Raw genomic sequence first — 16152 nt, 5'->3', positions numbered from 1 at the left:
TTTTTTATTTCATTTAATTTGATGACCTATGATTTGAGCAGATAATTCCAAATTTTACAATAATATGTAGTTCATTATCCAACTTGCATTTTACCTATTAAAGTGAGCATTAGTAAAAACATATAATCTATATGTAAAAACATTTATCTGTTCAAACATGTAATATTATACTCTTATTAAAGAAGAACAACATTTAAGTTAACATACCACACTCCATTGGTCTCAACTAACTTAAAAAATTTAAGAATTAAAAAAAAAACCACTCAAATTGAGAAAAGGAAGTTTATTTAAAAGGTGCTTATCTATACAATGTTATTTATCTGCTGAATACCCTTAAACAAATCATTTTTCCAGCAGTCCATTATCAGCTCGGTTTGCTCATCTGGAAAATGGCGTCATGGTGGGCTAGCTTCCTTGTAGAATGATATAAGCATTAAATTAGTTATCCCATGTAATGCACCTAGAACAATGCCAAGCATTTTTCAGTGCTTTTAAAAATGTTAGTCCTTCTCATTTCCCATAAAATATTCTCTTGGTAATAGTCTCTTTCCAGGTGATGTGTACAAAAGTAATACAAACAGTACTGAGTGGAAGGTCTTTGCAGATGCTTCTCACAATAAATCCGGACTAAAGTCCCATGCCTAAGTTCTTACTGAGGAAGGGGACAAAGCCAGCCCAGATCTTCAGTAGAAGCAGACGGTGTGAAGAAAGCTTTTTCCTGCCTTCTCCTCCATTTGCAACAGCAGCTCCTCCAGATCGTCTTCCATGTCGTCTGACTGCTGCAGGCACTGGCAAATCTCACAGATGAGGAAAGCTCCCACGGTGGCATCTTCCAGGGTATCTTGGATGTCCATGTTGATCACGTGCACAGGCTGAAAGGTCTGCTGTTCTCTGGAACACAGATCTTCCACCACTGTGTCATAGACACTCTCCTCACAGGTGAAGATGACATCAAAGAAATCAGGGCACTCCTGAAATCTTTCTGGACCGGGCTTGATTCTCTCATTTCTTCCCAAGATGTGTAAGATTCCGTTGCGGGTGTAGCATTCTCTATCTTTCCTGAGGAGGTCATTGTACATCTCCTTATATGTTGTTGCAAAATCATAAACTACAGGACGATTGGGTCTTGGTCCTGGTAGCCTCACATGAGATTCAGTTCCAAAAGACCGGACACTTAGCCCTTTTCTCCTGAGGATGCTGTGGGCCTCCATGCTCCTGTTGACATTGCTCACGCACACCACAGCCACCCTGAGTGGGGAGGAGAGCATGATGGCGGCCACTGGGAACCAGAGAGACACAGGCACCTCAGCTGCTGCAGGGACTCGGAGCCAAGGAGACGACCACCTATACCCAGGTCTTCCAAATGAGCTAATGTGGAGGCACAGGAGGCAGGTTTATATTGAGTCACCTTAATTAGGGGGTGGAGACTTCATGACTTCTGGATTGATTAGGTTGTGATAATCATCTCCTAACTCATCACAAGAACAATCAAGATGATTAAATTACCTAAAGCAGTAACTCTCAACAAAGGTGGCACCACCCAGTCTGGATTCATTGAAAATCTGGAGTTTGTTCTCGTGGTTCTCCTAGTGAATGGGGGGCTGCTATTGACAATGGCCAAGACAATTAAGCTACCTGCAAGCATGTCATAGGACTCTCCAGTGACCTTCAGACATGAAATTGGATGATAAACATATTGACAATGTCCAAGGCTGCACCCTATTTAATGATCAATTACAAGTGTTGTTGCTTGTTTTAATTTTCATAATGTTCGAGAAATGCAATTGCATAAATCACAGGACCATTGTATATAGTTTTGTCCAGAAATTCACAACATTTTTCACCAATACAAAAAAAATCCCATTCTCAACAATATATCTGCTTATGGTATTTTAAGAGCTATTCAACACCACATTTTCTGCATTTTATATTACTGAAATCATAATTATTCTCCAGAGAAGGCAGCAATTGCTGCAAACCTCTGCCTACTTTAATGTGCCTTCAAGTACAGTTGTGTCTTAGTTTTCTGTACTGAAATACAATGTTTAGAATTATTTTTCTTTAAAAGTTTGTAAAATTTATTAAGAAAATGAAGAGATTTTAAAATTATGAAAGGGGTTCCAAACAATAAGGATAATCATGTCACTTTATAATCAATCACCTTATGGTTGATTAGATTATAATGGGCTTCTAACTAATCTCAATAATCTTCAAGATGATTAAATTCCTAAAGCTGCAACTCTCCACAAAGGGGGCCCCACCCAGTCGGGATTCATTTATATGTGAGCTCTGTTTGCTGTCACTCACTGATTCACCAAAAATTGAGTAAATAATAACCTTGCTTCTTTTTATTAATTTTTCTTAAATGTATGTATGGCTCACATTTATTTCAATGTAAATCAGAGCAGGGACATCACTTTTGTCCCTGGTGCAGTGACAAAATGTATCTATAAAGCAATATATTGTATTTCTCTATGTCCTTCTTAAGGTGATTCTTACATTGCAAATACAGCAGGTTCTCAAATAATGTCTTTTTTTTCTTTTTTCATTTTGAGACAGGGTCTCACTCTGTCACCCCGGTTGTAATTCAGTGGTGCCATCATGGCTCACTGCAACCTCAAACTCCTGGGCTCAATCATTCCTCTCATCTTGACCTCCTGAGTAGCTTGGACTACAGGTGTGTACCACCATGCCTGAATAACTTTGGTATTTTTTGTAGAGGATGGAATTTTACCATGTTACCCAGGCTGGTCTCAAAAGCCCAGGGGCTCAAGTGATCCACCCGCTTCAGCCTCCCAAAGTGCTGGGATTACAGGCATGAGCCACTGTGCCCAGCCTCACCTAACATCATTTTATTATAACATTAATGAGAAAGAAATTTGACTTCTGGCGGGGCCACAGTCTGTGTGGAGTTTGCATATTCTCCCTATGTCTGTGTGGGTTGTCTCTGGATACTCTTGTTTCCTCCCACATCACAAAGATGTGCACATTAGGTGAACTGACATCTCTATGGTCCTAGTGTGGGGGTGTGCCCTGAACCCCAGATGGGGTCCTGTCCAGCGTTGGTTCCTGCCTCACACCTTGAGCTGCCGAGATTGGCTCCAGCCACCTGCCACTCTAAAGCGGAATCAGCGGATTGGAAAATGAATGAATGAATACAAATTACTGAAAAATAAAAATTCATAAAATATGTGGTAATCATACAAATCCAAGACAATAATGATCAGAGTACAAAATAGATCAGCCTGCCGTGTCTGTCATTGTTGGTTTTTAACTGTGTAGTAGTAGGAAGAGCTCCTTATAATTTTTTCTTTGCAAACATTTATTCCTTGATTTAACTTATCACGACTACAACCACCGTCACTCACTGATTCACCAAAACTTGGGTAAATAATAATCTTACTTGGTTTTATTAAGCTTTCTTAAATGCATGTATAACTCACATTTATTTCAAGGTTTAATATTCAAAGTGTGTTGAATCTTTATTTAGAAATTTGGTGATGTTTTTGTGACTCTTGTTCATATCAATTAACCTATGATAAAATTGATTTTACTATACAGCATTTCACTTGAAGTCATTGTTTTGAAGGACCTATTGACCACAGTTAGTGAGGGCTTACTGTATTTTTTAAATCAGTAAACACCTTCAAGTTTCTCAAAGTGTGTGCTCAGCATTAGCATCAATTGGGAGCTTGTTAAAAAAATGCAAATTTGGACCTCAAACCACTGAATCAGAAACTCTAGTGGTGAAGCCCAGAGATCTGTGTTTTTCAAAGCCTTCCTAATAATTCGAAAAGCCAAAGTTTTAGAAGAACTTCCCTAGAGATTTTTGAAACTTGACTATACATTAGAAGCACCTGAAGAATTGTTAAATGCACTGCTTCGGGCATAAAGAATGAACAGGATTTTCTTGAAAAACCAAATGAGAGGAAACATTCAACATACATGAAAAGCTAGTCAGACCTTAAACATGTTGTGAAATGTCTTATTAGACTCAATGACTGAGACCTAAAGAAATCTAACAAATGAAAAAAAGAAAAATCTCAGAGACCAGCTATAAGTGTTACTGAAAAGGAAGATGCTTTGTGTGTTTCGAAAGAATTGAGAAACAGTGTTAAACCAAACCTTGAAGACTGATACACAAAGTGGTTGCATATAATTTCAACAGAAATAAAAGGATAATACCGGGAGGATCAGTATGAAATACTAAATGTATCATATAAGTGAATTTCTACTTGAAACACTTATTAGAGGTAGTACTACGGGTACTGCCTATGTCCTCAGGGGAAATGTCAAGGGCATTTATTATGTTCTGCCTCCAAGTGAAGGCACAAAGTGAGACAAACAAAAAAATCCAGGGAAACAGTATGTGGTTAATTGGATTAGATGTTGAGCTGATGGTAGAGTACCAACTCAGAGACATAAAAGTAGACATAATTTATTTAAACACTAATTGCTTTTCAAAGCGCCAGACTTCTTGACTACGTAAGTCCAAGTATAGGGGAACACACACAAGACAAAACCTGGAGAAGTGTGTTGGAAAAACAACGTGATGAGACAGAGAAAAATGTTTCCGCTGCTGTTGCGATATCACAAATTATACAGGACCTGAACAAAAATAAATAAATCTCAAGATTCTGAGGGAGAACATGGCAAAGGTATTCTGGCTTCTAGGCACCTCGAGACACAGGCATCAATAACACTTCCCGTTCTGGAATCTGCTAAGACTGATTTTCTCGTTCAGTGATTGTTAACTGTGGCTGGATATTTCAAGACCTTTCTACCAAACTTTTCTAAGATGCCAATGTCTGGGACCTACCCCAGATCAAATGAATCAAAATCTCTGGGCATGGATTATGTTCATCCTGATTTTATTTCTTATTCCTGTGATCCCTTCACCCACCCACATTTCAAAATTTACTTAATGCTAGAATTTAGTCTATACACATTTGGTGTAATGACTTTTTTACTGTACATTCCTCGCATCTTGTTTATTTTATATTGTTATTTCTGCCCTTGGTTTTTATCAAGTTGTTATATACTCCATTTTGTACTTAACTTGAAATTCTACTTGGAATACCCACCCCATTAAATGGTTACCTGCGCTTTCTCTGCCTTCCTGATCAGAACACGCTTCTCTAGTACTTCTTTGAAAACAAGAGTTTTGCAATGCTCTTAATTCTTTTTCACTTTTCACCGATCCCCTATTCCTAACTTCCAGGTTTTGCCAGGATATTTTGTTAATTTTTGTTCCATAGTCTTAGTCAAATGTATCTCACAGATAGTTCCTTCAATTTCTGAGTCCTTATTTACAACTGAGAATGAACTTTACCTGAAGTCTAAACTTCTTTTTCTGTTATACACACAAGAAATTATTGAAATATTTAGTCCCAGCCTCAGTACATGCCTCCATTTCCTTTCTTTTCTTCACGTTCCCACCAATTGGTGTTCAGGTTCACATAAGTGATAATGTTTGGAAAGTCTTCTCTCAGATAGGTTTCTCTGTTGGGGGACACAGGAGATAAACTGTCTGAATTGCTGTGTATCTTTCCTTCAACCTAACAGAGGGGCCACATCTCAGCTGGGTACAGGATTGTTGGGCTGTAGTCCTTTCTCTCAGTAGTCCTTAACTGCTGTGCCACTGTCCGTTCCAGCGTTGGAGATAAAAAGTCTAATTCCAGCATCATTCTTCTTCTGTCGATAATATGTTCTTTTTACCTGTATGTCAGATTTTTCTCTTTCTCTTTAGAGTTCAAAATTTGTACTGACAGATGCCTCAGTGTTTTTTTTTTCTCATCACTCTAGTCCAGTATTTCTCCATTTTTTTAATCAACCCCCACTTAAGGTCCCTTCTCAGACACTTTTCCCTAATCGCTTCCCCATAAAATTTTAATAGCATAGATATATTGTGTATTTGTTTATGTATGGCATCTGTGCTCTGTACATAAAGAGAGTGAGATTTCTGTTCACTCCCCCAAGAACCAGTTTCTGCCCCATTAGGGACATTATCACTCCTGTTGAGAAAGCATGGTTTAACCTGAAACAGTGAGCCTTTTATTACATTCAAGAAATAATCTACTATTCTTTAATTATTGTCTTATTTCCATGAATACCTTTTACTCCTTGTGGAATTCTAGTAATTTACATTTTGTTATTCTTGATTTATCTGCCACGTCCCTTCTTTTTCCTCGTGGTTTCTTATATTTCTGCTTTTTGTTTTGAAGTATTTGTCAAATCAAATTTGGATCTCAATTCACTCACTAAATTGTTTATAAGAGAAATCGTGTTTTGGCCTCAGAAAGTGTTGGCCCCTCAAATTTTTTTTCATAGAATTTACTTTTTGTCCAAGTTGTCATCTTTCTCCCCTCCCCTCTGCATGTCACTGGTAAGTGTTCAGTTTGTTCTGACTGATCATTGCTGACTGCTGGGCCTGCTAACACAGAATTTCTATCACTGAGGCTCAAGTTGCTCCTGGACTCCAAATGGGAGTGTTACAGGTAGTTAGACAGACATGAACCAGGCAGGAGAGGGCTCTACCCCCAACCCACCAGGAATGTCAGGCGACCAGCCAGTGATGGTTGGGCAGTTACCACACTGCCTCTCTAAAAATGAGAACTTGGCAGCCAGTGAGGAAAGACAATCTCCTGATGGTCCATAGCTGCCACACTAAAGTGTTCATTGAACTCGGGCACCAGGGAGAGGCAACTTCCCAAACAGATAAAAACACTGGAGATTGGTAATCAGCTTCCAATAAAATCTCAGGATTTGGGCAAGTGAGTCCAGGCATGTGCCTTAAGAGAAAATGGCAGAGTATGACCTTCCGGAGGCATTCCACCAGAAAAGGGAAGAAAGCCTCAGATGGACGTGAGTACAATTTCCTAAACACACTGTACATGCTCACTTCCCGAGCATAAGGAGGGTGTTAGCAGGTGGGCAGCCTACCCTAAGGGAAGAATCATGGGAAAGGGGTGCAATATGCCAAAAATGGGCCAGAATATAAAGTCCCAGGATCAAGGTTAAGCAGGGCACTTGTCCTTCAAGTCACCCACTGGAGTCTCTTCCAAGTGTACTTTACTTTCTGCTCTAAAGCTGTTTAATAAGCTTCCACTCCTGCTCTGAGACTTGCCTCGGTCTTTTTTGGCCTTATGCCTCTTAGTCGAATTCTTGCTGCTCTGAAGAGATAAGAACTGAGGTTGCTGCAGACCCGTATGGATTCACCTTAGGTAACTCAGATACCTTCTTCCCCTAACAGGAGCAGTCCCAGAGATGCTAGAAGACAAAGTGGTCTCTGTTGGCCCAAGTCTGGTAGGAAAGAACAAAGCAAGCAGCAGATCTCTTCAGATGCACCTAAAGAAAGCCTTTGAGTTTCCTGGTCCCCTTCAACCCACTTCAGGATTTCACTTTGGCTTCTTGGGTCCATGAAGAATCTCAGGATACCAAAATCAGCCTCTCTCCTCTTCCCTCCCCGGATCGCAAGCCCAGGGCCTAACTGACAACACTCATAAAGCACCCCCTGCCAGTTCTCCCTTCAGGCCCTCAAGCAACCAATTTCTCTTGGGTGAGTACCTAAGACTGAAATGTCTGGGCTATAGGATCAATATATGTTGAACTTCCTAAGAATTGCCAAATAGTTTTTTCCAAAGTGGTTGAATCAGTTTACATTCCCAGCATCAGCGTCCCCATTGTTCCACAACTTCACCAACATTCATTCTTTCTCACCTTTTCTGTTTTAGCCATTTAGTGTTTCTGAGTGGAATTTTGGGATTTTAGTTTGCATTTCCCTGATGACTAAAGATGCTGAGCATCATCTCATCTGTTTATGGCCCATTTGTACAGCTTGTTTTGTGAAGTCTTATTTATAATAACATAATAAAATTTATTTTCTATTTTGAAGATTGTTCCTATTTTTCATTTTATGTATTTGTGCTATTCTTCTCAACTCTTTAGGAAAATAGATTTGCTCCTGTTTCTGTTTTGTTTGCTGTTGTTTTGTTGTTGATGTGTTTCAAACAACCTGGTATGTTACTGTTTGGCAGGGTTGTCTCCTAATAGGCTGCAAACCCCTTTAGGGCAAATGGTAGACTTCTTTATCTGCCCTTCCAGATCAGCCAGAACAGTTCCTAGAACATAGTAAATGCTCGGTAAATGTTCCTTGTGTCAGTATTGACAGACAATGACTTCCTATTACAGCTCATTGCTGACTCTAGCCCAGCAAGGGGATTGTACTAACTAGGCCCATGCCATTATCTAGGCTCCTGTAGTGTCAGGGGCATGATTACATCATAAAAATTACAACTTTGAGGTTATCTTTCATAGTTCTATCATCCTCATTATACTAGACTCAATGACCAGAACTGTGCATATTCATCTTGGCTCACTGCTCATACAGTACCTGGATACTTTAGGAATTCAGTTCTTAATTGTGTTTTGTTTGTTTTTTAGAGACAAGGTCTTGCTCTGTCACCTGCGCTGGAGTACAGTGGCACAATCAAAGCTCACTGCAGCCTTGAACTCCTGGAATCCAGTGATCCTCAGCCTCCTAAGTAGCTAGAACTATATGAGTGCACCACCGTGCCAAGCTCATTTTTTTTTTCTAGAGGTGGGGTCTCACTGTGTTGGCCAGGCAGGTCTCGAGCTCCTAACCTCAGGCAATCCTCCCACTTGGGCCTCCCAAAACATGGCTTGCCAGTTCCTAATTTTTGAACCAAGTCTGCAGCACTGTATGTAGAGAGGGGAAGCCAGAAGCCATAGTTTATTATCTGAGAAATGTATACTATAAGAAATTTTGGAAAAATACAACAGATGTATCATTTTCCCGAGTTAGCATGGATTGGAAAGGGTAAGCCTATAAGCAGAGACCAGTTAGAAGTCTGGTGTGATCATCCAGGTGACAGAGGATAAATCCTAAACCAGTCCCTTGGGGCTTTGGGACACTTGTGGATAAGCAGAAGCTACATCCAACATCTGAGCACAATGGAGGAGCTTGTACTAACCTTCCAATCAATAGTAAACATAGAAACTAGGTAAAATACTTAAAGCAACCAAAGTTGTTAAAGAAAAAAACAATCCAAGTGGGACTTGAAGGGAAGATTGCTGGAAAGAATGTACACTAGTGCAGCTATGCAAGCCCCACATTTGCCTCTGCTTTTTCCCTCAGAGCATTTGCTAAGTCCTGGCATGTGCAACAAAGACCAAGTTGAAAGGTAGTGGGAGCTTGTAGCATTCTCAGTGTCAGGCCTCTGAGCCCAAGCTAAGCCATCATATCCCCTGTGACCTGCATGTATACATCCAGATGGCCTGAAGCAACTGAAGAATCACAAAAGAAGTGATATTTAAATGGCCTGTTCCTGCCTTAACTAACGACATTCCACCACAAAAGAAAAGAAAATGGCCTGTCCTTGCCTTAACTGATGACATTACTTTGTGAAATTCCTTCTCCTGCTTCATCCTGGCTCAAAACTCCTCCACTGAGCACCTTGTGATGCCCCACTCCTGCCCACCAGAGAACAACCCCCTTTTTCCTTTACCTACCCAAATCTTACAAAACGGCCCACCCCTATCTCCCTTCGCTGACACTCTTTTCGGACTCAGCCTGCCTGCACCCAGGTGAAATAAACAGCCTTGTTGCTCACACAAAGCCTGTTTGGTGGTCTCTTCACATGGACGTGAATGAAATTTTGGTGCCGTGACTCGGATCAGGGGACCTCCCTTGGGAGATCAATCCCCTGTCCTCCTGCCCTTCGCTCTGTGAGAAAGATCCACCTACGACCTCAAGTCCTCAGACCAACTAGCCCAAGGAACATCACACCAATTTTAAATCAGGTAAGTGGCCTCTTTTTACTCTCTTCTCCAACCTCTCTCACTATCCCTCAACCTCTTGCTCCTTTCAATCTTGGCACCACACTTCAATCTCTCCCTTCTCTTAATCTCAGTTTCTTTACTTTTCTCGTAGAGACAGGAAACGAGTTTTATCCGTGGACCCAAAACTTCAGCGCCGGTCATGGACTCGGGAAGACAGTCTTCCCTTGGTGTTTAATCACACGGGGACACCTGATTATTCACCCACGTTTCAGAGGTGTCTGACCACACAGGGACGCCTGCCTTGCTCTTGCACCCTTAGTGGCAAGTACCACTTTTCTGGGGGGCAAGAACCCCCCAACCCCTTCTCTCCATGTCTCTACCCCCTCTCCACTTTCCTGGGGACAAGCACCCCCCACCCCTTCTCTCCGTGTCTCTACTCTCTCTTTTCTCTGGGCTTGCCTCCTTCACTATGGGCAGCCTTTCACCCTCCATTCCTCCTTCTTCTCCCTTAGCCTGTGTTCTCAAGAACTTAAAACCTCTTCAACTCACACCTGACCTAAACCTAAATGCCTTATTTTACTCTACAATGCCGCCTGACCCCAATACAAACCCAACAGTGTTTCCAAATAGCCAGAAAACAGCACTTTTGATTTTGCCATCCTACAAGATCTAGATAATTCCTACCGTAAAATAGGCAAATGGTCTGAGGTGCCTGACGTCCAGGCATTCTTTTACACATTGTTCCCTCCCTAGTCTCTGTTCCCAGTGTGACTCATCCCAAATCCTCCTTCTTTCCCTCCCTCCTGTCCTCTCAGTCCCAATCCCAAGCATAGCTGAGTCTTTCTAATCTTCCTTTCCTACAGACCCATCTGACTTCTCCCCTCCTCCCCAGGCTGCTCCTCGCCAGGCCAAGCCAGGCCCCCATTCTTCCTCAGCCTCCACTCCTCCACCCTGTAATCCTTCTATCACCTCCCCTCCTCACACCCTGTCCAGCTTACAGTTTAGTTCCGTGACTAGCTCTTCCCCACCTGCCCAACAATTTCCTCTTAGAGAAGTGGCTGGAGCTGAAGGCATAGTCAGGGTACGTGTACCTTTTTCTCTATCAGACCTCTCAGATCAGTCAGCGTTTAGGCTCTTTCTCATCAGACCCCACTAAATATATACAGGAATTCCAATATCTTACTCTGTCCTACAATTTAACCTGGAGTGACTTAAATGTCATCCTGACTTTGACCCTCTCCCCAGGTGAACGAGAATGAGTTTTTTCTCTAGCCCAATCTCATGCTGATAACCACCAGCTTCATGAGCCAGACCTCCAGGAAGGCGTTAGAGCAGTTCCCCGAGAGGATCCCCGATGGAACTATCAGGCAGATTCCCCAGGTATAGCTAGGCGAGATTACATGATTTCCCGCCTAATTGAAGGGCTTTAAAAGGCAGCTTACAAAGCTGTTAATTATGACAAGCTTAAGGAAACTACCCAAGGTAAAGATGAAAACCCAGCCCAGTTCATGGCCTGCTTAGCAGCAACCCTTAGACGCTTTACTGCCCTAGACCCAGAAGGGCCAGAGGGCCGCCTTATTCTTAATATGCATTTTATCACCCAGTCCACTCCTAACATTAGGAAAAAACTTCAAAAACTAAATTCCGGCCCTCAAACCCCACAACAGGACCTAATTAACCTCGCCTTCCAGTTGTACAATAATAGAGTAGAGGCAGCCAAGTAGCAACATATTTCTGAGTTGCAATTCCTTGCCTCCACTGTGAGAGAAACCCCAGCCACATCTCCAGCACACAAGAACTCCAAATGCCTGAACTGCTGCTGCCAGGGGTTCCTCCAGAACCTCCTCCCCCAGGAGCTTGCTACAAGTGCTGGAAATCTGGCCACTAGGCCAAGGAATGCCCACAGCCCAGGATTCCTCCTAAGCCATGTCCCATCTGTGTGAGACCCCACTGAAAATCAGACTGTTCAACTCACCTGGCAGCCACTTCCAGAACCCCTGGAACTCTGGCCCAAGGCTCTCTGACTCCTTCCCAGATCTTCTCGGCTTAGCAGCTGAAGACTGACATTGCCCGATCACCTCGGAAGCCTACAGGACCATCACAGATGCTCTGGGTAACTCTCACAATGGAAGGTAAGTCCATCCCCTTCTTAATCAATAAGGAGGCTACCCACTCCACATTACCTTCTTTTCAAGAGCCTGTCTCCCTTGCCTCCATAACTGTTGCAGGTATTGACGGCCAGGCCTCTAAACCTCTTAAAACTCCCCAACTCTGGTGCCAACCTAGACAATACTCTTTTAAGCACTCCTTTTTCATTATCCCCACCTGCCCAGCTCCCTTATTAGGCTGAGACATTTTAATTAAATTATCTGCTTCCCTGTCTATTCCTGAGCTACATCTCATTGCCGCCCTTCTTCCCAACCCAAAGCCTCCTTTGCATCTTCCTCTCGTATCCCCCCACCTTAACCCACAAGTATAAGACATCTCTACTCCCTCCCTGGCAACCGATCACATGACCATTGCCATCCTATTAAAACCTAATAACCCTTACCCCCCTCAACGCCAACATCCTATCCCACAGCACGCTTTAAAAGGATTAAAGCCTGTTATCACTCACCTGCTACAGCATGGACTTTTAAAGCCTATAAACTCCCCTTACAGTTCCCCCATTTCAGCTGTCCTAGAACCAGACAAGTCTTACAGGTTAGTTCAGGATCTGTGCCTTCTCAACCAAATTGTTTTGCCTATCCACCCCGTGGTGCCAAACCCATATACTCTCCTAGCCTCAATACCTCCCTCCACAACCCATTATTCTGTCTGGATCTCAAACATGCTTTCTTTACTATCCCTTTGCACCCTTCATCACTTAGACTGACCCTGACACCAATCAGGCTCAGCAAATTACCTGGGCTGTACTGCCACGAGCCTTCACAGACAGCTCCCATTACTTCAGTCAAGCCCAAATTTCATCCTCCTCTGTTACCTATCTCGGCATAATTCTCATAAAAACACACGTGCTCTCCCTGCTGATCATGTCCAGCTAATCTCCCAAACCTCAATCCCTTCTACAAAACAACAACTCCTTTCCTTCCTAGGCATGGTTAGTGCGGTCAGAATTCTTACACAAGAGCCAGGACCACACCCTGTAGCCTTTCTGTCCAAACAACTTGACCTTACTGTTTTGCCTAGCCCTCATGTCTGCGTGCAGTGGCTGCCGCTGCTTTAATAATTTTAGAGGCCCTCAAAATCACAAACTATGCTCAACTCAGTCTCTATAGTTCTTATAACTTCCAAAATCTATTTTCTTCCTCACACCTGATGCATATACTTTCTGCTTCCCGGCTCCTTCAGCTGTACTCACTCTTTGTTGAGTCTCCCACAATTACCATTGTTCCTGGCCCAGACTTCAATCCGGCCTCCTGCATTATTCCGGATACCACACCTGACCCTCATGACTGTATGTCTCTGATCCACCTGACATTCACCCCATTTCCCCATATTTCCTTCTTTCCTGTTCCTCACCCTGATCACGCTTGATTTATTGATGGCAGTTCCACCAGGCCTAATCGCTACACACCAGCAAAGGCAGGCTATGCTATAGAACAAGCCACCAGCCCGCCTCTTAGAACCTCTCATTTCCTTTCCATCGTGGAAATCTATCAAGGAAATCACTTCTCAGTGTTCCATCTGCTATTCTACTACTCCTCAGGGATCAGTCAGGCCCCCTCCCTTCCCTACACATCAAGCTCGGGGATTTGCCCCTGCCCAGGACTGGCAAATTGGCTTTACTCAACATGCCCTGAGTCAGGAAACTAAAATACCTCTTGGTCTAGGTAGATACTTTCACTGGATAAGTAGAGGCCTTTCTCACAGGGTCTAAGAAGGCCACCGCAGTCATTTCTTCCCTTCTGTCAGACACAATTCTCAGTTTGGGCTTCCCACCTCTATACAGTCCGATAACGGACCAGCCTTTGTTAGTCAAATCACCCAAGCAGTTTCTCAGGCTCTTAGTATTCAGTGAACTAATGGTCTTCTAAAAACTCTCCTCACCAAGCTCAGTCACCAACTTAAAAAGGAATGGGCAATACTTTTACCACTTGCCCTTCTCAGAATTCAGGCCTGTCCTCGGAATGCTACAGGGTACAGCCCATTTGAACTCCTCTATAGACGCTCCTTTTTATTAGGCCCCAGTCTCATTCCAGACACCAGACCAACTTGGACTGCGACCCCCCCCGAAAAAAAAAAAAAAACTTGTCATCCCTACTATCTTCTGTCTAGTCATACTCCTATTCACCATTCTCAACTACTCATAAATTCCCTGCTCTTACTTACACTGCCAGTTTACACTGTTTCTCCAAGCCATCACAGCTGATATCTCATGGTGCTATCCCCAAACAGCCACTCTTAACTCCCTCCTAAAGTAAATAATCTTTGCTGGCAGGGCTATGCTGAACCTCCTTAGGCACACTCTAGTTAAATGTCCTGGGTCCTCCCAATTCTTAGTCCTTTAATACCTGTTTTTCTCCTTGTCTTATTCTGTTCTTTTTTCAATTCATACAAAACCATATCCAGGCCATCACCAATAATTCTATACGACAAATGTTTCTTCTAACAACCCCACAATATCACCCCTTACCACAAAATCTTCCTTCAGCTTAATCTCTCCCACTCGAGGTTCCCACGCTGCCCCTAATCAAAGCAGCCCTGAGAAACATCGCCCATTATCTCTCCATACCACCCCCCAAAATTTTCACTGCCCAAACACTTCAACACTATTATGTTTTATTTTTCTTATTAATATAAGAAGACAGGAATGTCAGGCCTCTGAGCCCAAGCTAAGCCATCATATCCCCTGTGACCTGCATGTATACATCCAGATGGCCTGAAGCAACTGAAGAATCACAAAAGAAGTGATATTTAAATAGCCTGTTCCTGCCTTAACTGATGACATTCCACCATAAGAGAAGTGAAAATGGCTGGTCCTTACCTTAACTGATGACATTACTTTGTGAAATTCCTTCTCCTGCTTCATCCTGGCTCAAAAACTCCCCCACTGAGCACCTTGTGACGCCCCACTCCTGCCCACCAGAGAACAACCCCCCTTTTTCCTTTACCTACCCAAATCTTACAAAACGGCCCCACCCCTATCTCCCTTCGCTGACTCTCTTTCGGACTCAGCCCGCCTGCACCCAGGTGAAATCAACAGCCTTGGTGCTCACGCAAAGCCTGTTTGGTGGTCTCTTCACACGGACGCGAGTGAAACTCAGCAGGCTAGGAATAAAGAAGTTGCAGTTCAGGGATACCATGGAGTCTGAGACCTGAGATAGGAGAGACAGCCTTAGAGAAAATTGGGCCAAAATTCAGCATGCCGATTCCCCTTGAGGAGTTTGCCAATTCCTAAGCTGTGCATGTTCAGGGCAAGATTCTCAGCACCTGAATTGAAAGCAGCAGCTGTGAAGCTAAACAGTTATGCAAAGACTAGCAGTCTGATGGTGCTGGGGAGTCAGAGGCTGGAGGTCAGGGCCTGAGGAGGTAGAGCAACCCTTGTAAATAAACACTGAAACACTAGGAAGCTTTGAAACACTAGAAGGGCTGTACTCTAGGAGTAAGGACAACCCAGAAAAAGATCAACGCTAGCACTAGCAAAAGTTAAGTGTCCTCTTAGATGGATCAAGATCTGCCAGTACCCTTATCTGCCTGAATTCTTTCTAGAGAAACGTAACAGTTTCAGAGAACAGAGTCTCTAATTTTTTCATATAAAATCACCATCCATTCACACTCACACACCAAGCATGCCAACAAACTACCAAATAACTAAAAAACAAAATGTGGAAATAAATAGAGACAGAACCACAGGTGATCTAAACATTGGAACTATGAGGGATTTTAAAATAAAATGATTATCCAGGTCCTGTTAGAAAATATTGGTTGCATCTTCTGAAAAAGAGATGCCCACATCTAAGAACTCCAGGAGCTCAAGTAGCTGCCTGTTACCTATTACCACCACAGGCTCAGCAGGAAGATACACAGAGATGTTCCTCCTGAGCAGAATTATTTTTTTATCATACATTAAGTTCTAGGGCACATGCGCACAACGTGCAGGTTTGTTACATATGTATACCTGTGCCATGTTTGTTTGCTGCACCCATTAACTCATCATTTACATTAGGTATTTCTCCTAACGCTATCCCTCCCCCATCCCCCCACCCCACGACAGGCCCCGGTGTGTGATGTTCCCCACCCTGTGTCCAAGTGTTCTCATTGTTCAATTCCCACCTATGAGTGAGAACATGTGGTGTTTGGTTTTCTGTCCTTGCAATAGTTCTGAGCAAAGTTTTTAATACTAGCTGA

The 16152-nt window shown here is 42.9% G+C and overlaps 1 protein-coding gene across 1 annotated transcript; it reads right to left on the bottom strand.

Moving 5' to 3' along the window:
* Positions 1–268: 268 nt before the first annotated feature.
* Positions 269–1370, bottom strand: LOC115932624 (RNA polymerase II subunit A C-terminal domain phosphatase SSU72 like protein 2-like). Its single transcript, XM_063710912.1, has one exon. It carries the CDS (start codon positions 1266–1268, stop codon positions 684–686), a length of 585 nt encoding a protein of 194 aa, XP_063566982.1. The 5' UTR covers positions 1269–1370; the 3' UTR covers positions 269–683.
* Between the last annotated feature and the right edge of the window lie 14782 nt (positions 1371–16152).

Source organism: Gorilla gorilla, chromosome 9 (assembly GCF_029281585.2).
Source record: "Gorilla gorilla gorilla isolate KB3781 chromosome 9, NHGRI_mGorGor1-v2.1_pri, whole genome shotgun sequence".
Taxonomy (NCBI): domain Eukaryota; kingdom Metazoa; phylum Chordata; class Mammalia; order Primates; family Hominidae; genus Gorilla; species Gorilla gorilla.
Note: the sequence above shows the minus strand (reverse complement) of the source record. Positions and strands in the feature narration are given on the sequence as shown.

Coding starts and splice junctions, on each gene's coding strand:
- LOC115932624 (XM_063710912.1), bottom strand. CDS start 1,268: ATGCTCTCCTCCCCACTCAGGGTGGCTGTGGTGTGCGTGAGCAATGTC.